Source organism: Eulemur rufifrons, chromosome 2 (genome assembly GCF_041146395.1).
Source record: "Eulemur rufifrons isolate Redbay chromosome 2, OSU_ERuf_1, whole genome shotgun sequence".
NCBI lineage: Eukaryota > Metazoa > Chordata > Mammalia > Primates > Lemuridae > Eulemur > Eulemur rufifrons.
In genome coordinates this window covers 8,335,092-8,355,568 of record NC_090984.1, presented here as the reverse complement: position 1 = coordinate 8,355,568, position 20,477 = coordinate 8,335,092, and the positions used below count along the sequence as shown (strand labels likewise).

Here is a 20,477-nt window from a genome sequence, read left to right as displayed (position 1 = left end):
CGTCCCTGTGTTTCTTCTATGGGCTTGGGGACCACCAGGCAGCACCTCTGCAGTAAGAGGTGGGCTCGGCTGAGGAGCCTCGAGGCTTTTATTTCTTTGGTCCACAGGGTTGGGGGTGGATCCCCTACAGAGCCACCTCCGGAGCCACCTCTCCGGGCCCCTGGCCCCTGGCCGCCTCTGCCTCCCTCTTCTCACGCCGCTTCTTCCGCTGGAGCAGCCGCCGCTCCCGTTCATACTCCTTCATGCGCATCACGTAGCTGGGGGCAGAGCACGAGGAGGGTCACCAGGCTCTCTGGCCAGCACATGGCTCTCCCACAGCCCTGGGAAGTGGATGGGGCTGGAGCAGTGTCCCAGAGCACCCGTGTGCCTGTGGTTCCTGTCGGGAGCGCCCAAGCAGGTGCCCGCCGCTCTGACTCCACCCATTGCCTCCTTGGTGGCCACCAGGGAGCCCCAGGGAAGGGCAGGGGCCTCCCACTGGAACCCAGGCTGGGCCACTCCTCCAGGTGGCTTCAGCCCTCTGCCCCACCCAGATTTTTCCTCTGTGCCCACCCAGCAGGGCCCTGGAGAGTGTCTTTTGGACTAAGGTGGGGCCTGGCTAGAAACCTCAGCTAGTTCACTGTTCTTGGCTTCTGGAGCCTCACCCTGCTGGGGACCAGGGGTGTGGCAGGGGCTTGGGGTGGGCCTGGGGCTCACTCGAGGTGCTCGCAGTAGTTCCAGTCGTGCTGCTCGTGCTTGCAGGCCAGGAAGTTGGGGAAGCTGTCACGCTTGCACTTGAGCAGCCGGATGAGGTAGTGGGCGCAGTAGTCCCGCTGCTGGAGCGTCAGCTGCGCGTCGTTCATCTCCTGCTGCGTGGCCACCATCACTGCGGGGAGCAGGCGGGGCTCAGCCAGGCGGCCTTGCCTGGGCCCTAACTGCCAGAGGCTCCCCAGTGGGCTGATGCACGCGACATCAGGGAGCCACATCACAGGGGTGTCCCCGCTGGACGACTGGGTGGCACATGGCAGTGGATTAGGGCCATCCTCTGACAGATGCAGTATCTTAAAGGGGTTCCTTTTTCTAATTTGCATAAAGGCAACCTAGACACTGAGGCCCAGAAGGAGAGGGGTGGCTCTCTCGCCATCCCCTGCCAGGGCATGGCAATATCTCTTGATGACTCCCCCAGGGACACCCTCCCTCCACGGCCGTCCGGACAGTCCCACTCTGCAGAGCCCGAGCTCAGGAACCACGTTCTCCTGCACCACAGAATGCACTGTCAGGTAACGCAACTTACCTGAGCATGAACTGGGCTAATAACACCTGTGAAGTACTTAGGCGCGTGCCTCCAAGGACAGCCAGACTAGCTGTGGGCCCCAGAGCCCCACTCACGTAGCAAAACCTGACCCGGGACAAAATCAACTCCAGGAGGAGGCCAACTGGGGCAGTTAGGAATCACGGGCATGCACCCCAGCCTGTGCCTGCCGTGCCCAGCAATCCTGTGCTCCTTCCCGGCCACCTTCCTCAGCTCTCCGCCCCTCTCTCTTAGCGCAGCAGGGGCCACTTAGGACCCAGCCTTCCGCACCCTCCTTACCGAGACACCTTTCTTGGTCCTAGCTCCTTTCTCTCTGCCCAAGGGAGAAAGGTGCGTGCACGTCTCAACTGATTCCCTCATCTCGCTCAGGCCCAGCTCCTCCTCTCCTGCCCCCGTATCCCACTCTCTTCTGGCTTCCACCCCACCCCACCACTGTCCAGACACCCCAGCGCACACAAGGCTTCCTCAGCCTCTCACTGCTTTCTTTCTCTTCCTGTGGCTCCTCCTGCAGCGCACCTCCCCCAGGTCTCCTCCCATCGCTGAGCTGCCAAACCCTGGCATTCCAGGAGCCCTTTGCCTGATCGCCACCCCGTATGCTGAAAAGCCCAACTCGGTCCCTGCACCCTATAGCTCATCTGAGGCCTGGGCATCCGCCTGCAGCCCTCTGTCAGTTCCCATGTCAACTTGATGCCACCTGCCCCTGGCGCTCCAGTCAGCCACGCTAGACGCCTCCCTCCTTTGTATCTTACAGTCACACAACCTATAATCAGCCAGCAGCAAGGACTTCTGGGGCCCCTACTGTGTGCTAAGTGGTGGGGCTACAGCAGTAAACATGACACACCAGCATCCCTGGCCTTGGGGGGAAGTGCAGAACAAACAGAATGTAGTGTCTCGCAGAATGTCTGGCAATGGTTAAGAATGAGGGAGAAAAACAATGCGAGAGAGAGAGCAGGAGTGTTGGGAGAGGAGCAAGAGAAAGCGAGGGAGTGAGTTATGCAGATACCCGGGGGAAGGGCGCCAGGTAGCAGAACAAGTGCAAAGGCCTAGAGGTGGGAGGTTAGGGTCAGGCAGGATGCGCCAGGAGTTTTGGCCTGAGCACAAGGAAGGATGGAGTTGCCAGTTACTGGGACAGGGAGCACAGAGGGAGGGGCAGGCTTCCCGGGTGGTCAGGAGCTGTGGTTTGTACCCACCGAGTGTGAGATGCCCGTTAACACTGCATGCAGATGCCAAGCAGGCAGTGGGATCCATGAATCTGGAGTTCAGGGTCAAGGCCCAGCTGGAGATAAAAACTTGTGAGCTCTGGTCCCCAGACAGTACTTGAAGCCAGGGGATTAGCAGAACTCCCCCCCCCCCCAGGGAGTGGTGGACAGAAGAGAGAGGGCCTGAGCCTTGCAGCATTGCAAAGGGGAGGTGAGGAATTATCAGTGAAGCCCCCAGTGAGGTGCGGTCCTGGGAGCCAGGTGAGGAGGGGCTTCCAGGAGGTGGCAGCATCCGCTGTACTTGATCAACTGTGCTTCTAGCTTCTCAAGGTTAGGTAAGAGCTGAGGACTGACAATGGTGTTCAGCGATATAGTTGGCGGAAGCTGCATAGAGACAGGTGCCAAGAAGGGGGAAGAGGTGAGTTTAATCAGGGTAAGCAAGAGAGAGGAGAGGGGGTTGCTGGCGTTTGCAAAGCAGGGTGCCGGGGCAGCGGTAAGGAGGTGGGTGGACCAATGGACTGTAGGTTCAGCTGGGGCTGAAGGGCTACCTGGAGGCGGAACACTTGAGTGGTTATAGCACCTCCCAACATTCTCTCAAATCCAACCTCTCTGCACCCCCACCGCTTAGTGGTCTCCCTGCCTGAAAGTTGTCGCCCACCCGGCAGACAGCGGGAACTTCTGACAAAGCAAATCTGATCGTGTCCCTCCCTCCTCTGCTTCCAAGCACTGGCTCTCCCCTCTTTGTCTGGTTAACTCCTACTCATCCTCCTTCGGGTCTTTGCTTCCAGCCACCGCCCCCTGGAAGCCTACCTTGTTACCCCCCAGGAACTGCCCCCGAAATCTGCCTCGTTCCACTATCTTCCCCACTGGGCTGAGAGTTCCCTGAAGACAGTGCTTGGCTACCCCCAGTTCCCTGCTGCAACCAAGGTGCCCAAAGCGGGACCTGGTCCAGAACTGGCGCTCGATATGCCTGTGATATCTACTACATTAAAAATAAAAGCATCACGCAGGATAGTCTGCGCGGCGCAAGCCACGGTTTTCTTGTGCATACCTAAAAATAGCTGCGACATCGGGACAGGCCTACGCCGAACGTGTCCCTTCTGTGCTAAACCCTGCACGGCGCCCACTGTCCCAGGACAAAGCCCCGCTCCGAGCGCCTCACTCCTCTCGCTCTCCCTGCGCCCGGGTTTGCTCCAGCCGTGCCCTCGGCCGGGGACGCCCGCACACTCAGGCAGGGCCACGAGCGTCCCCCGGACTCCTCCGGGCCGCAGCCGGAGCTGATCACAGACACAAGGCGCGAACCTCGAGCCCAGCCCCGGGGACCCTGGGGTTCGGGGTCCCGCGCCCCGCTCCCGCCCGCCGCGCCTGCGCCTCACCGCGCTCCTTGCGCTCGGGGAAGCCGTAGAGGGGCGGGAAGGTGGGCATCCGCAGGGGGTCGGGCTCCACCGAGGAATCGCCCAGGTAGCGGCGAGCCAGGTGAGCCCCCATGGCTGCTGTCGCGGCAGGTGTCCACGGCCGCCGAGGGTCACCCCACTCCCACCCGGAAGCACTGCCCCCTTCTCCAGCCACGGCTTCCGGGTCGCTCGGGGCGCTGTGGGGATAATAGAGTCCAGAGGGTTCGCCTTACGCCACCTGGCGGTCAGGAGGAAGCATAACAGGTGCGGCGCCCCCTCGCGGGATAGAGTCGGACCCCAGAGGGAACGTCCCTGAATCTGGAAATCCATCTGGGTTGGAGAGAGGGGAACGAGGTGGGCCCGCGGCCTCCCTCATCCATATCTGGGGCGCTCCTGGTAGCCGGAGTATAGAGCACAAATGAAAACTATTTTTCCAAAAAACGTTTTTCTTTGAAAACATTTGAATTTCTCTCAGTAAACCCACTCAATACTGATACTATAGTGAACATCGTAATTGTTTTATTTTATTTTATTTTATTTTTTTGAGACAGAGTCTCACTCTGTTGCCCAGGCTAGAGTGAGTGCCGTGGCGTCAGCCTAGCTCACAGCAACCTCAAACTCCTGAGCTCAAGCGATCCTACTGCCTCAGCCTTCCGAGTAGCTGGGACTACAGGCACTGGCCACCATGCCCGGCTAATTTTTTCTATATATATATATTTTTTAGCTGTCCATATAATTTCTTTCTATTTTTAGTAGAGATGGGGTCTCGCTCTTGCTCAGGCTGGTCTCGAACTTCTGAGCTCAAACGATCCGCCCACCTCGGCCTCCCAGAGTGCTAGGATTACAGGCGTGAGCCACCGCGCCCGGCCGATCGTAATTGTTAATGAAATTATTTAAAGTAAATATTTTGATTGGTTGAATTTAATTTAAATAAACAAATTAAAGTTATCTATAAACAACATTATTTAAAGCTGAAAATTTGAATCCTATTGAATATATTGTATAATATATATATTTTTTCATCTGGCAAAGCATTTATTGGGCAACTGTATACTGGGTACAGTGGTCAACAAGGCAGATATAGTGCCTGCGTTGTGCACCTACAGTCTAATGGGAGAGAAAATATTATATAAGAAATTATGCAAATAGAATAGATTCAAAAATTGTGATATGAGGGGCCCATGAGAGAGGAGAAGGAGGAAATGACTTAAGTTTGGATGGTTGGGGGTTATAAAGGGATTTCCACTCCTTTTTTTAAAAAAATAATTTTTAGAGATGGGGTCTCACTCTGTCACCCAGGCTGGAGTGCAGTGGCACCATCATAGCTCACTGCGGCCTTGAACTCCTGGGCTCAAGTGATCCTCCTGCCTCAGACTTCCAAGTAGCTGGGACTACAGGTGCAAACCATCATGCCTGGCTCCACTCCTCTTTAAGAGCATGAGTGTCTTGCCTTTTAGGGAACACACTGGATTTTCATGCATTTTTTCCTTTTATTTTTAGTTGACATGTAATGATCGTACATATTTATGGGATACAGTGGTATTTTGATACGTGTATACAATGTGTAATGATTAAATCAAGCTAGCATATCCATCACCTTAAATATTTATCATTTCTTTGTCTCATGGAAATTCAAAATCCTGTTTTCCAGTCTTTGGAAAATATGCACTAAATTGTTGTCAACCATAGTCACCTTATAGTGCTGCAGAGCACTGGAACTTACTGCTCCTAGCTAGCTGTAATTTTGTATCTGTTAACCAACCGCTCTCTATCCTCCCCTCTCTCCTCTCCTTCCTCGCCTCTTGTAACCACTAGTCTCTCTACTCCCATAAGCTCATTTATTTTAGGCTCCCACATGTGAGTGAGAACGGGTATTTATCTTCCTGTGTCTGACTTATTTCACTTAACATAAGGGTCACTCGTGCTGCTTCAAATGACAGGATTTCGTTCTTTTCCATGGCCGAATAGTATTCCATTATGTAGTATATGCCACACTTCATTCATTCATCCAGTGATGGGACTTGGGTTGGTTCTGTATCTTGGCTATTGTGAACAGTGCTGCGGTAACCATGGCGGTGCAGGTATCTTTTTGATACACTGATTTCCTTTCCTTTGGGTATATACCTAGCAGTTAGACTGCCGGATCGTATGGTAGTTCTATTTTTAGCTTTTTTAGAAACTTCCATACTGCTTTTCATAACAGCTGTACTAGTTTACTAACAACAATGTATAAGAGTTCCCTTTTCTCTGAATCCTTGCCAGTGTTTGTTATTTTTTTGTCTTTTTGCTGATAGCCATTCTAACTGGAGTGAGATGATATTTCACGGTGATTTTGATTTGCATTTCCATGATGCTTAGTGACGTTAAGTCTTTTTCTGTATACATGTTGGCTGTTTGTATGTTTTCTTTTGAGAAATGTCTATTCATGTCCTTTGCCCACTTATTAATGGGGTATTTGTTTTTTTCCTGTTGAGTTGTTTGCATTCCTTGTATATTGTGGATATTAGTCCCTTGTTAGATGAATCATTTGCAATGTTTTCTCCTATCCTACAGGCTGTCTCCTTGAAAGGGTGTGAGATTCACATGCAGGCAGAGAAAGGGGCAATTATGTGCTGTGAGTTTATTTCTCTTACGTTCTGTTTGATAGTTTATTTTCCTCCGTTAGGTTATTAGCAAGACCACCTTTCACTCCTCACTCTGTTAATTGTTTTCTTTGCTGTGCAGAGGTTTTTGGTTTGATGTAGTCTCATTTATCTATTTTTGTTTTTGTTGCTTGTGCTTTTGAAGTCTTATGCATAAGCTCTGTTGAATATTTTTGTAGAAATAAGACAAGTTGCAATTATATTAATAATATTCTTCTGGTTGTTATTGTAGGGAATTGGTATTGCATTTCACATCTGTTACATTAGGGCTTACCTGTTTGCAAATTTAAGAGTGTGATACATTGTTTAATGTCACCAAATACTGAGCTCTTTGGATTCTATGTGCAACTGTAACAAATGCTGTGCTAATTTATCACTCTCTCTGGAATCCTAAAGTGGAACACAAAGAGAAGCCATTGAATGGGTGCTTGGCAGTATTGGGAAATACTGCTTGGTTACGCAAGAATAAATTTCATTTCACATGCTGTTGTCAGCTGAATTGTGTCTCCAAAAATGGATTGAAGTCCCGATACCAAGAACCTGGGAATATGACCGTATTTGAAAATAGGGTCTTGGCTCCTGTAATCAAGTTAAGATGTGGTCACCCTGGATTAGATAAGTATTAATCCAGTGACTGGTGTCCTTATAAGAAGAGGGGAATTAGGACACAGAGATACACCCACAGGGAGAACATCATGTGACAAGGGAGGCAGAGATTGGAGGTATGCATCTATAATCTGCAAGCCAAGGAATGCCAAGGGTCACAGGCAACCACCAGAAGGTAGAAAGGGGCCAGGAAGGAATCCCCCCAAGAGCCTTCAGAGGGAACATTGCTCTACCAACACCTTATTTTGGAGTTCTAGCCTCCGGAACTGTGAGATTATAAATTTTTGTTTATTAAAGCCACTTAGGCTGGGTGTGGTGGCTCACACCTGTAATCCCAGTGCTTTGGGAGGCTGAGGTGGGAGGATCACTTGAGGCTAGGCCTTCCAGATCAGACTGGGCAACACAGTGAGACCCCATGTCCACAAAAAATAAGAAAAACTTAGCCGAGGATGGTGGTGCATACCTGTAGTCCCAGCTACTCCAGAGGCTGAGGCGGGAGGATCATTTGAGCCTAGGAGTTTGAGGTTGCAGTGAGCTGTGATCATACCACTCTGCTCCAGCCTGGGTGACAGAGCAAGACTCTGTCTCTAAATAAAAAAAAGCCGCCTGGTTTGTGGCCCTTTTATGGCAGCCCTGGGAAACTAACAGGTGATGCAATTTCCCTTTTCTCCTACTTAAACTTGCATGGTGCTCAAACAGTCCTCACTATTTCTGTCATTGTCAGTGACACGACCAGAAGTCACAGGATTCAGAATATTGGCCAGAGAAGCAGGAAACCCTCCCCGGGGCCTGAATGGCGTTACTGCCGAGAGCAATGTTGCCATGTTTAGAATTACGATTGTTCTGTGCCAGCTCTGATCACGGGATCCCAAGTGACAGTGGTGTTCTGTGTTCTTCAATACATTTTTCTGGTTTATAATATGTGAGGTCCTCTGAACGAGCAGGGTGCCTCTGCCTGGGTGTTCCGTGACAGGGCTGTGTATGCAAAGCAACCCCCAAGTGCTCAAGAAACTGAGAAACCAAAGAACAAGGCAGACAGATCCAGTTTCGCGATATAGGATGATTTGTTTAGGGGAACTTACTGACAGAACATAGTCGTGGGTGGCTACAAGGTAGATCTCAACCGCAACCCCCTAGTCCCAGCCAGGGCTTATATCTTGGGCAAAAAGTACACGTGCTCTGGAAGGAGTATGTAGGGGGCCACGTCACAACTTATATATGCAATGACATCGAGGGCTGTTTTGGAGGAAAGGTGAAACTTACAAAGAGTGGGTGTTTCTATATAAAGAGGAATAAATATATCAACTAGACATTTTGGAGGCATTTCCAGACTCAAGGTTAGTCAGGCATATTAGCATTTAAAAATAAAGTCGCTCTTGTCCCCATACTGAGTCAAAGGGGAGTCCTGCTGTTGAGAGAAGAGCCATCCTGGGTCAGAATGCTAGTCATATGGCCTGAGCACGTGCTTCCAGCTCTCTGTCATACGGGGATACCAATGTTAACATCGCACAGATTAAATGTGTTAATATTTTTGGAGACAGAGTCTCACTCTGTTGCTTGGGCTGGAGTGCCGTGGACCTGGAGGGGATGAGATTAGGGAGAGGGTGATTTTAGGCAGCATGTGTGAGGCTGAGGAGGCGGCTGGGCCTCAGTCATGATCCATACCCTTCTTGTTTTTTATTTATTTTTGCGAATTTATTAATTTATCTATTTATCTTCCTTCCTCCCTTCCTTGGGGTCTCAGTCTGTCGCCCAGGCTGGAGTGCAGTGGCCTGATCATAGCTCACTGTAGCCTCAAAGTCCTGGGCTCAAGCGATCCTCCTGCCTCAGCCTCCCAAGCAGCTGGGACTACAGGTGCCATGGGACTACCATGCCTGGATATTGTAAAAAAAATTTATTGTAGAGATGAGGGTCTCTCTATGTTGCCTAGGCTGGTCTTGAACTGCTGGGCTCAAGCAATCCTCCTGCCTCGGCCTCCCACAGTGCTGGGATTGCAGGCGTGAGCCACCGCACCTGGCCCCCTTCCTGTTTTTTTCTCTGTCAACCATCTGACAAGGAAACTTTCTTGTGTCCCCTGCCCACCCCCGCCCCCAGGTGCCCTGGTTTGTTGCCCACAGCTCCCCATCTCTCCCCCTTCTTCCTTCCCTCCCCCTCCTGTCCTGCCCCTTCTGGTCTGCACCAGGCAGGAGCTACATTAGCATTTTGTGAGCAGAGCAGCCTCGGAGGCCCCATGTGTGGCCTGGTGGGGAAGGAGATTCTGAGTGGTGTCTGCACCTCACCATGGTCTGCTGGGTGGGGGATCAGGTGATCTTAGTCATTTAGTTTGAGGGAAGGAGGAAAAATAAGCTCAGTGAGGCCTCACCAGAAAATCCCTGGGGAAGGCCTCGCTTCCACCTAGGGGGCAGAGAAAACACCTGTAATCCAGGTGGGGTGCTAAGAACACCCAGGATTGCTGCTGTCTGTGCTGAGGGTGGCTGGCTGGTCTTGGAGGGATGAATGAGGACCTGCAGTGGCTTGGCCCTCGGGAGTAGCTTTAGTAGGGCTTGCTTGGTAGGCAGGACGGTCACTCATTCATTCAACAAACATTCGTTGAGTACCTACCCTGTGGCAGGCTGTAAGAAACAGTGAACACAACAGACACAATTTCCTGTCCTTGTGGAGCTGAGCTGCTCACAGGAAGAAGACAGGCAGTGAACAGATAAAGAATTGAGACACGTGCAAGGAGGAAAATAGCCAATAAATATATGAGAAAGGCTGGCCTGAAAATTTAAATATGGCCATTTTATTTTATTCTTTATTTTTTTGTTTTGAGACAGGGTCTTGCTCTGTTGCCCAGGCTGGAGTGCAGTGGCATCACCATAGCTCGTTGCAACCTCAAATTCCTGGGCTCAAGCGATTCTCCTGCCTCAGCCTCCCGAGTAGCTGGGACTACAGGTTTGCACCACCACACCTGGCTAATTTTTCTATATTTTGTAGAGATGGGGTCTTGCTTTATTGTCCAGGCTGGTCTCAAACTGCTGAGCTCAAGTGATCCTCCCACCTTGGCCTCCCAAAGTGCTGGGATTATAGGAGTGAGCCACACTGTGCCTGGCCTGAAGCCTCTTTTATAAAGGCATTAATCTCATTCACGTGGGCAGAGCCCTCACAACTTAATTACTTTCCAAAAGGCCAATAGGGATTCAGTTTCCAACATATGAATTCTCGATGGACACATACATTCAAACCACAGCAGTGGTATATGTTTCCCTGTTAGTGCCACTTTAGCTGCATGCCACGTATTTTGAGACACCATGCTTTCACTTTCATTCAATTGAAAATATTGTAAATTTCCATTTTGACTTCCTCTTTGACCCATGGGTGTTATTTAATTTCTAAATATTTGGGGATTTTCTGGATATCATTCTGTTATTTATTTCTAATTAATTTGGTTATGGTCTTAGAATATACTTTGCATGATTCCTAGTCTGTGATTCTCCTCTTTATTTTAATCCCCCAAATCCCCCACATATATCTGATTTTCCTCTCCTGCTTTATATTTCTCCTCCTCCTCCTCCTCCTCCTCCTCCTCTTCTTCTTCCTCCTCCTCCTCCTCCTCTTCCTCCTCCTCCTCCTCCTTCTTCTCCTTCTTCTCCTTCTTCTTCTCTTTCTTCTTCTTCTTCTTTTTTTTTTTTGAGGTGGGTCTTGCTGTGTTGCCCCAGCTGGAGTGCAGTGGCTATTCACAGGTGCAATCATAGTGCACTACATTTCAAACTCCTGAGCTCACGTGATCCTCCTGCCTCAGCCTCCTGAGTAGCAGGGACTATGGGAGGGCACCAGGATGATGAGCTAGTTTTTAAATATATATATTTTTGTTTTTTTTTTTTTTTTTGAGACAGAGTCTCACTCTGTTGCCCGGGCTAGAGTGAGTGCCGTGGCGTCAGCCTAGCTCACAGCAACCTCAAACTCCTGGGCTTAAGCGATCCTACTGCCTCAGCCTCCCGAGTAGCTGGGACTACAGGCATGCGCCACCATGCCCGGCTAATTTTTTGTATATATATATTTTAGTTGTCCATATAATTTCTTTCTATTTTTAGTAGAGATGGGGTCTCACTCTTGCTCAGGCTGGTCTCGAACTCCTGAGCTCAAATGATCCGCCCACCTCGGCCTCCCATAGTGCTAGGATTACAGGCGTGAGCCACCACGCCCGGCCAAATATATATATTTTTGAAACAGAGGTCTTGGTATGTTGCCCAGGTTGGTCTTGCACTCCTGGCCTCAAGTGATCCTTGTGCCTCAGCCTCCCAAGTAGCTGGGACTACAGGCATGTGTCACCTCATCTGGCTAATTTTTCTATTTTTAGCAGATATGGGGTCTTGCTCTTGCTCAGGCTGGTCTCAAACTCCTGAGCTCAAACAATCCTCCGCCTTGGCCTCCCAGAGTGCTAGGATTACAGGCATGAGCGACTGTGCCCAGCCAAAGAGTGCTCTTGATAGGCAGAGATGCTGTCAGTCCTATATACCCACCTCTCCCCCATTTACTTTTTCCCTTCCCCTTGCCCCATCCATGTGGATCCTGATAATCCCCGTGAGTGCTTAGTAGGTGTTCGCTGAGTAGGCATGTTCTTTGTGTAAATTAATGGGGCAGGTGTAATTTTGTTACATGGATTTATTGTGTAGTGGTGAGGTCAGGGCTTTTAGAGTATCCATCACCCGAATAATGTACATTGCACCCATTAAGTAATTTCTCATCCCTCCCCTCCCCCCGCTTCCCAAGTCTCCACTGTCTATCATTGCACACTCTGTATTCATGTGTTCACATTATTAAGCTCCTGTTTATAGGTGAGAACATGCAGTATTTGTCTTTCTGTGTGTGCCTTCTTTCATTTAAGTTGATGGCCTCCAGTTCCATCTATGTTGCTGCAAAAGACACGATTTCATTCTTTCTTAAGGCTGAATAACATTCTGTTGTGTATATACAGCACATTTTCTTCATCCAATCATCCATTGATGGACACTTGGACACTCCCTATCTTTGCTATCGTGAATACTGCTGTGATAAATATACGAGTGTAGGTATCCTTTTGATACAATGATTTCTTTTCCTTTGGGCAGATACTCAGTAGTGGAATTTCTGAATCAAATGGTAGTTCTATTTTTAGTTCTTTGAGAAATCTCCGTACTGTTTCCATAGAGGTCGTACTAATCAACATTCCCACCAACATACGTGTCCCTTTTCTCCGCATCCTTGCCAACGTATGTTATTTTTTGACTTTCTAGTAATGTCATTTTAACTGGTGTAAGAGGATACCTCATTGTGGTTTTAATTTGCATTTCTCTGATGGTTAGTGATGTTGAGCATTTTTTTTTTTTCATATGCTTTTTGGCCATTTGTAGGTCTTCTTTTGACAAATGTCTATTCGTGTCTTTTGCAGACCGGCTCTTTTTTCCTTCTCGGACAAATCGACATTTCCCCATCTCTCAAATGGATACGTGGTCACACCTGCCCACACGCAGCTTGGAAAGGTTCTACGACTCCAGGCAGCATCACTGGCAAAATCCCAGTCCCTGGACTGAGCTTTTAAGGGAACGCGAGGCTGATTTGCTGCCGTTCTTCTACCTCGACAGGGCTGGGCCACACCCCCTGCCCACGTGCTAGGAGAGGTTTTTCCCTTGTGGAGACTCTGGCTTGCTTATTTCGAGGCTGTCAGGTGAGACACAGATTCTGTTTTGTTTAAGTTACTCTTGTTCTGAATCTCTGTAATGGAAACCCAACCTAACCTTCCAACTTGTACATGGGGCTGATGGATTTTTTTTTCAAATTGTTTGAACCAATTTGAGTTGCATTTCCTCTTCCTTTTGGTGGAAAGCCCCCCAAAAAGGAATTGGGGTCTTTCCTTTCGGGGTACGTATGAGTTGCCTATGGTGACTCTAACAAATCACCACTGGCTTAAAAACTGATTCTTTTACCGTTTTGGAGGTCAGAAGACCAACACTCGGTTTCACTGGGCTGAGACCAAGGCGTGGGCTGGGCCGTGCTCCCTCAGGAGGCTCTAGTGGGAGAATCCGTCTCCATGCTTTTTCCAGCATCCTTAGCTGCTGGCCCCGTCTTGCGTCTTCAAAGCCAGCGGCATAGCATTTTTCATCAGTGGCCACATTGCCATTTTCTGTGTCAAATCTCTGCCTGTACCCCTTTTACATGGACACTTGTGATATAATTAGTTAATTAACTAATTAATTAATTTATTGAGTCAGAGTCTTGCTCTGTCACCCTGGCTAGAGTGCAGTGGCATCACCATAGCTCATTGCAGCCTCCAATTCCTGGGCTCAAGCGATCCTCCTGCTTCAGCCTTTGGAGTAGCTGGGACTTCAGGCATGCACCACCACACCTGGCCAATTTTTTTCTATTTTTAGTAGAGACAGGGTCTCACTCTTGCTCAGGCTGGTCCCAAACCCCTGACCTCAAGCGATCCTCCCACCTCGGCCTCCCAGAGTGCTGGGATTACAGGCGTGAGCCATGGTGCCCAGCCTCTCTGCCCTCCTTTACAGCAGAGCTCAAAGAGTGGTCCTTGCTATGGATTCTTTCCTCCACTCAAGGGTCTGGAGCCTCTCCAATTAGGGTCCCCCAATAGGCCTCCCCCGCCCACTGAAACCCTTCCAGTCAAGGTCACCAATGATCTCCACATTGCCAGGTCCAGGGTCAGTTCTCGGTCCCCTTCTGACTCTGCCTTTCAGCAGCGTTTGGCATGGTTGAGTTCTGTTCCTTCCTCACCTGACTTTCAGGAGTCCACACTCTTCTGGATCTCCTCTCCCCTCTCTGGTTACTCATTCTTGGCTGCCTTTGCCTTGGATCTTGTGGCGGGTTGAATTGTGTCTCCCCAAAAATGATATGCCCAAGTCCTAACCCCCAGAACCTGGGAATGTGACATTTGGAAAAAGAGTACTTGAAGATGTCATTAAGTGAAGGAGCTAACAATGAGATCATCCTGGATTTCAGGTGGACCCATATCCGGTGACTCGTCTGTTTGTAAGAGAAAGAAGAGGGAGATTCAAGGCACGCAGACACACAGAGGAGAAGGCCATGTGACAGCAGAGGCAGAGATCAGAGTGATGTGGCCACAAGCCAAGGAACGTTTGGAGCCACCAGAAGGTGGAAGAGGCAAGGAAGGACCCTCTGTAGCTTCCAGAGGCAGCATGGCCCTTGGGACGCCTTGATTTCACACTTCTCGCTCCAGAATTGGGAGAGAAGAAATTTTTGTTTCTTTAAGAAACCAAGTTTGTGGTCGTTTGTCATGGAATCCCCAGGAAACTAACACAGACCTTTGATTCATACTCACTCCCTCAAGAGCTCACCCCATCTCATGGCTTAAAATACTTTCTTTAACTGATAGCTCAAATTATATATGTCTTGGCTGGGCACAGTGGCTCACACCTATAATCCCAGCACTTTGGGAGGCCGAGGCAGGAGCATCGCAGGAGGCCAGAAGTTCGAGACCAGCCTGGGCAATATAGCAAGACCCTGTCTCTAAAAAAATAAAAACTAGCTGAGCATAGTGGTGCACACCCATAGTCTGGCTACTCAGGAGGCTGAGGCAGGGGGATTGCTTGAGCCCAGGAGTTAGAGACCAGCCTGGGCAACATAGCGAAACCCCATCTCTGCAAAACATTTTTAAAAATTAGCTGGGTGTGGTGGCACATGCCTGTAGTCCCAGCTACTCTGGAGGCTGAGGCAGGAGGATCATTTGAGCCCAGAAGTTCAAAGCTGCAGTGTGCTTTGATTGTGCCACTGCACTCCAGCCTGGGCAACAGTGAGACCCTGTCTCTTAAAAAAAAAATTATGTATCTCCTGCTTAAACCTGTCCCCTGACTTCAGCCTTGATTATGCAACCAGTGATTCTACCTCTTCTCTTGATTATCTAATGTGTATCTCACACTTCACGTGTACAAAACCCCAACTCCAAATTTCCACCTCCCTCATCCTTCCTCTCCCACTGGCTCTCACATCTCAGGGGTGTGATGTGCAGCTCTATTCTTCTAGAAACTTCAGACAAAAGCTCTGGCATCATCTATGGCTACTTTTTCCTGCAATGGCTTCCCAGTGTAGTTAGAGTAACGTCCAGTCTTTTCTCCATAGAGAGTTTTCAGCAGGGGAGCAACAGATTTTGATCAACATTTTTTTTTTTTTATTTCATCTTGTTATGGGGGATACAGAATTGCAGGTTACATACGTTGCCCATGTACCGCCTTTCCCCCCAAGTCAGAGCTCCAGGCGTGTCTGTTCCCCAGGTAGTGCGAGTTGCACCCATCATGAGGTATATATCCCTCCCTTCCCCACCCCCCCTTCCCGAGTCAGCACCTTCAAGTGTTACCACTCCCCAAACGGTGCGCAATGCACTCATTGTGTAGGCATACCCCCATCCCCTCCCCCACCCCCCACCTCAGTCTGATATGCAATTGGTGTCCTTCCCAGATTTGTATTTAGGTGATGCTGATCAACATTTTTAAATGTTGCTCTCTGTTCTGGGGGGAGATGGATGATGCGGGGTGCTGGGACTGTACAAGCGCTCTTGAGCAGGGCACTTCAAGTGGCTTCAGTCTGGTCATTCCACAGGCTTCACTTGGATCACGGGAAAACTGCCACATCTTTGCCGTAAAAAGAGATGCAGCCACTTCCATTGTACTTTTCCTCCTCCCCATGTCTGTCCTTTTGCTTCATGCGCTTTTGGGTGTGAGTCAAACCCCATCCCCTGGTTTCTCCAAGGGGTGGGCAGGCCTCTCCCCTTCTTTGTAAGTTTAACCTTTTTTTTTTTTTTTTTTTGTTGAGACAGAGTCTCACTTTGTTGCCCAGGCTAGAGTGAGTGCCGTGGCGTCAGCTTAGCTCACAGCAACCTCAGACTCCTCGGCTTAAGCGATCCTCCTGCCTCAGCCTCCCGAGTAGCTGGGACTACAGGCATGCGCCACCATGCCCGGCTAATTTTTTCTGTATATATTTTTAGTTGTCCGTATAATGTCTTTCTATTTTTAGTAGAGACGGGGTCTTGGTCTTGCTCAGGCTGGTCTCGAACTCCTGACCTCGAGCGATCCACCCGCCTCGGCCTCCCAGAGTGCTAGGATTACAGGCGTGAGCCACCGCGCTCGGCCAAGTTTAACCTTTTAAATACCCTCACGCCAAGCTCAGGTTCTGCATAGACGACTCATATGTGACTCTCAGATTTTGCAGGTTCTGCAGCTATGACTGTGATGGCCGGCCTTTAAGACAGTTTCCGGTGAGCCCTGCATCCTGGTATCCATGCCGTTTTGTGGCCTTCTCCCAGAATGACTCAGAGCTGGCCCGTGTGATAGAGTCCTGTACAGTGGAGAACATAGTTTGTGACTTGTGAGGTTGGGTCATAAATAAAATATATACAAAGCTATATTATTTCTTTCTGTGTCTCTTTACCAGTTGATTGTCTCTCCTTGAAGGAAGGAGCGTTCCACCTTTTTCACCTGAAGCGTGGTGCTCTCTCAACTGCAGGGGCCGTGGTCCTTGTCACCTCTATGCATGGGAGAAAGGCAAGTGTGTGTGTGTGTGTGTGTGTGTGTGTGCGCGCGCGCGGGGATAGGTCTGGGGGCTTCCCCTCAAGGTAGGTTTGCATATACTTGACTTTTAAAGGAAGAGGGAACTGAGAGAAGCCCAGACATCTGAGCAGGAAGGAGAGGTAGGAGCTGCCAAGCCCTGGCTGACACTTATTCCACCGTGTACACCACGTACACGACCCCTGGGTGCCGGGACCCAACAGGTAAGGCCCAGCCGGGCTCGGGCTGGGGGCTGGCGATGGTCGGGACCCAGGCTGCAGCATCCTCACCCCGGGGCAGCTGGCCCAGGGCCCAGGGCCTGAGGGACAGAGGGAGGAGGGGACTGGGCTCTGACTGGCCTTGCCTTTCCTCTGGAAGGCCACGCGGAGGAGGATGACGATGATGATTATGAGAACGCAGCACCATCCTACAAGGACCTTCCTCCCAAGCCAGGTAGGGGGACTTCCTGGAGGCCGGCCGTGTGCCCTGGGGGGACAGAGGGAGTAGAGTCGCCAGGGGGTGTTAGCTGGGCACCGTAGGCAGGGACCATTCCATGAGGACTGGGCTTCTCCATCTCCCGTCTCTGAGTCCACAGTGGGGCCACCCTTAGTGGCGGAGGGGGGTCCAGGGACACCGTGGAGCTCTGCATGAGGTAGGAGGTGACCTGGGCTGTGCCGTTTGATTGCCCCATCTCCAACTCCAGCACAGCCCTCACGTGATCCTCAGAGCCAACTCCAGGAGCAGGTCCATCGTCACCTTCAGGGCCACCCCTTCCCCAGTCGCCCCCTCCCTGTCTCTCCACACGTAGCCTCGTATCTGTTTCCAAATCCAACTTCATCCCTACTTCGTACCCCGACTACAACCCAACCTTAGTGTCTTTCGCATTCCCAAACCCAGCAGCGACGCCATCCTTCATCCCAACTACACCCCAAACCACAACCCTAAACTGATACTGTTTTGGTGGTATCCTTTCACGCATCTTGGTTTGGGTACCCCAGAAGCAGACGCTGAGACAGGAGTCAAGGGTAAGGAATTCATCTGAGGAGTGATCCCAAGGAACACCAGTAGGGTGGAGAAAAAGTGATGCAGGGAAGAGAAGGCAGCCAGCAAAGGATGCATAATCAAGGATGTTCCCACCGTGGACAGCCAGGGCTCAGTCCCACTGGGGTGCAGTGGAGAAGAGCATAGGACACACTTCAGAGTCCTGCCACTTGAGGGGCGAGGGAGCCGGGGTATTTATCCACCAGCTCCCATCAGTCCTGGGTTGCTGGCTGTCCTGAAGGGCCATTACTCTCTGGCACCACCATCTTATGAGTGCATGAGCTAGATATGTCTCCTGGGCAGTAAGAAAGCCCCAGACACAGAGTCATAGGTATTTGCAATAAGCAACCCCAGGCGTGTAGGGATAAATGCCAAAGGGATATGAGAGGGCTGTCGACAGCATCTGCTGCACCAGGGTGTCCCAACCTGGGCACTGTTGACATCTTGGGTTGGATCATGCTCCGTGGTGGGAGACTGTCCTCTACACCGTGGGATGTTTAGCAGCATTCCTGGCCTCTACCCACTAGATGCCAGTAGCATCCCCCACCCCCATTGTGACAATCAAACATGTCCCCAGACATTGCTGACCGTCCCCTGGAGGGAACAAAGCTGCTCCTCATTGAGAACCACTCTGATATGCCATAAACACCCATACCCACATGTATTAATAAATAAGTACAAGACAATAACATAAACAATACATTCTTTTTTTTTTTGGTAATCTGACTCAATGTTCAATGAAGCAATAAATGTTTATATATATAATATAAACAAATATAACGGAACCCTCTGGAGTAATGTTTTTGAAATTTGCTTTTTCACTGATGTATTTTGAATATCCTCCCAGACAAAATATTCTTGTGCCTGGACAAATATTAACATTTGAATGCTCTCTAAGCCTGTGGTTGTCCTTTGCTCTCTAGGTAATGTCTGCCCTGTCATCCCAGTTTCTTCCTTCTCCATCCTCTGAGGAGCTGTTCTTTTTTTCTTTCCAAGTTTGATTCTTTGGGTGCCTGTATTAAGAGCGAGGAAAAGAGTAGGGGGAGGAGGGAGGGAGGGGAGGTGAGAGAGAGATAGATAGAGAGAGAGAGAGAGAGAGAGAGATTGAGAGACAGAGAGAGAACACACCAGGAAAGAAAGGAAGTGTATCAGTCAGGACAGGTGTTGCTGCAGTAACAAACATCCCCAAAATCTTAGTGGCTGAACTGCACAAGGGATACCTGAACTATGTATCCTGTTTATGGCATTTGAGGAGTATAAATAAAAAGCTTGAATGATTTTGTATTTCTTCTGGTTGCCAGGCTATGTTTATTTGGCCTTTGTACCTTCTGATGTGGACCACATGGATCTGGGATTCGTTGGGGTTTCAGTCTGTATCTTGTTCTATAGAGATAGGATAATTTAACTAAATTTAGGTAAAACCTAGGTCAATAGTATAGAGTTGCATCTTGTCTAGGGGTTCAATTCTAGAGCCGCATGCAGTCCACATTACGCCTGAGCACCTCTTAGTAAGGGACCATCTTGAAGACTTTTTTTTTTTTGAGACAGAGTGTCGCTTTGTCGCCCTGGCTAGAGTGAGTGCCGTGGCGTCAGCCTAGCTCACAGCAACCTCAAACTCCTGGGCTCAAGCGATCCTCCTGCCTCAGCCTCCCGAGTAGCTGGGACTACAGGCATGCACCACCACGATAATTTTTTCTATTTTTAGTAGAGACAGGGGTCTCGCTCTTGCTCAGGCTCGTCTCGAACTCCTGACCTCAAGTGATCCTCCTGCCTCAGCCCCCCAGAGTGTTAGGATTACAGGCGTGAGCCACCGTGCCTGGCTGGTGATGGTTCATTTTAATGTGTCAACTTGGCTAGGCCATGGTAGCAAGATATATGGTCAAACACCAGTCTGGATGTTGCTGTGAAGGTATTTTTTAGATGAGATTAACATTTAAATCGGTAGACTTTGAGTCATGCAAGTTGCCTTGTATAAGGTAGGCATTCAATCTGTTGAAGGCTTTAAGAGAAAACAGCTTGAGGTCTCTTGAGGAAGAGGGAATTCTGACTCCGGACTATCTTTGGATTCAAGCTTCAACATCAGCTGTCCTTCCTGGGTGTCCAGCCTGCCTGTCTGCCCTGCAGGTTTTGGACTTGCCAGTCTCCATCATCACAAGAGCCAATTCCTTAAATTATCTCTCTCTCTCTTTCTCCCCCCACCCCCGACATGCTATTGGTTTTGTTTCTCTAGAACAGGGGTCCCCAACCTACAGTGATTTGTTTAATTGTTTCATTATATATTACAATGTAATAATAATAGAAACAAAGTGCACAATAAATGTACTTGAATCATCCTAAAACCATCCCTCACTCCCTGGTCTGTGAAAAAATCGTCTTCCATGAAAATGGTCCCTGGTGCCAAAAAGGCTGGGGACCTCTGCTAGAGAACCCTGATGAATATTCCCACTGATGTTTCCTAGGATAACCTCCCAAATAAATTCCTCACACTTGTCCCAGAATCTGCTCCTGGGTGAACCCAAACCGAGACACCCCTGAACTGCAAAGAAGTCTCTTCCATGCTGAAGGATAGAAATCCTCCACGTTGGGAGGATGTCTTTTGTTTTTTAAAGGGCAAAACTCGCATGACACAGTCTGAGGGTAGCAAACACATTAGGGGAGGAGCCTACTGGGCTTGTGTCCCCACGACTCACACAATGATGCTGCTCTGTGTGAGGGATTCTGAAGGCAGCTATCACATGTACCTTGTGTGTTTCCCTGGACAATGTCATTGCAATGGA

The 20,477-nt window shown here is 49.7% G+C and overlaps 1 protein-coding gene across 1 annotated transcript; it reads right to left on the bottom strand.

Moving 5' to 3' along the window:
* Positions 1–53: 53 nt before the first annotated feature.
* NDUFB7 (NADH:ubiquinone oxidoreductase subunit B7) lies at positions 54–4,039 on the bottom strand. The gene is made up of 3 exons (XM_069477277.1): positions 3,864–4,039; positions 694–862; positions 54–257 (listed from the first exon to the last, which is right to left on the bottom strand). The coding sequence occupies exons 1-3, from the start codon at positions 3,973–3,975 to the stop codon at positions 125–127; spliced, it is 414 nt and encodes a 137-aa protein (XP_069333378.1). The 5' UTR covers positions 3,976–4,039; the 3' UTR covers positions 54–124.
* Between the last annotated feature and the right edge of the window lie 16,438 nt (positions 4,040–20,477).

What these genes read in the sequence shown, in the direction of transcription:
- NDUFB7 (XM_069477277.1), bottom strand. Translation starts at nt 3,975, where the DNA reads ATGGGGGCTCACCTGGCTCGCCGCTACCTGGGCGATTCCTCGGTGGAG. An exon ending in CCCCGAGCGCAAGGAGCGCG is followed by an intron (nt 863 to 3,863) that starts GTGAGGCGCAGG and finishes TGCTCCCCGCAG; the next exon opens with TGATGGTGGCCACGCAGCAG. An exon ending in AACTACTGCGAGCACCTCGA is followed by an intron (nt 258 to 693) that starts GTGAGCCCCAGG and finishes CTCTGCCCCCAG; the next exon opens with CTACGTGATGCGCATGAAGG.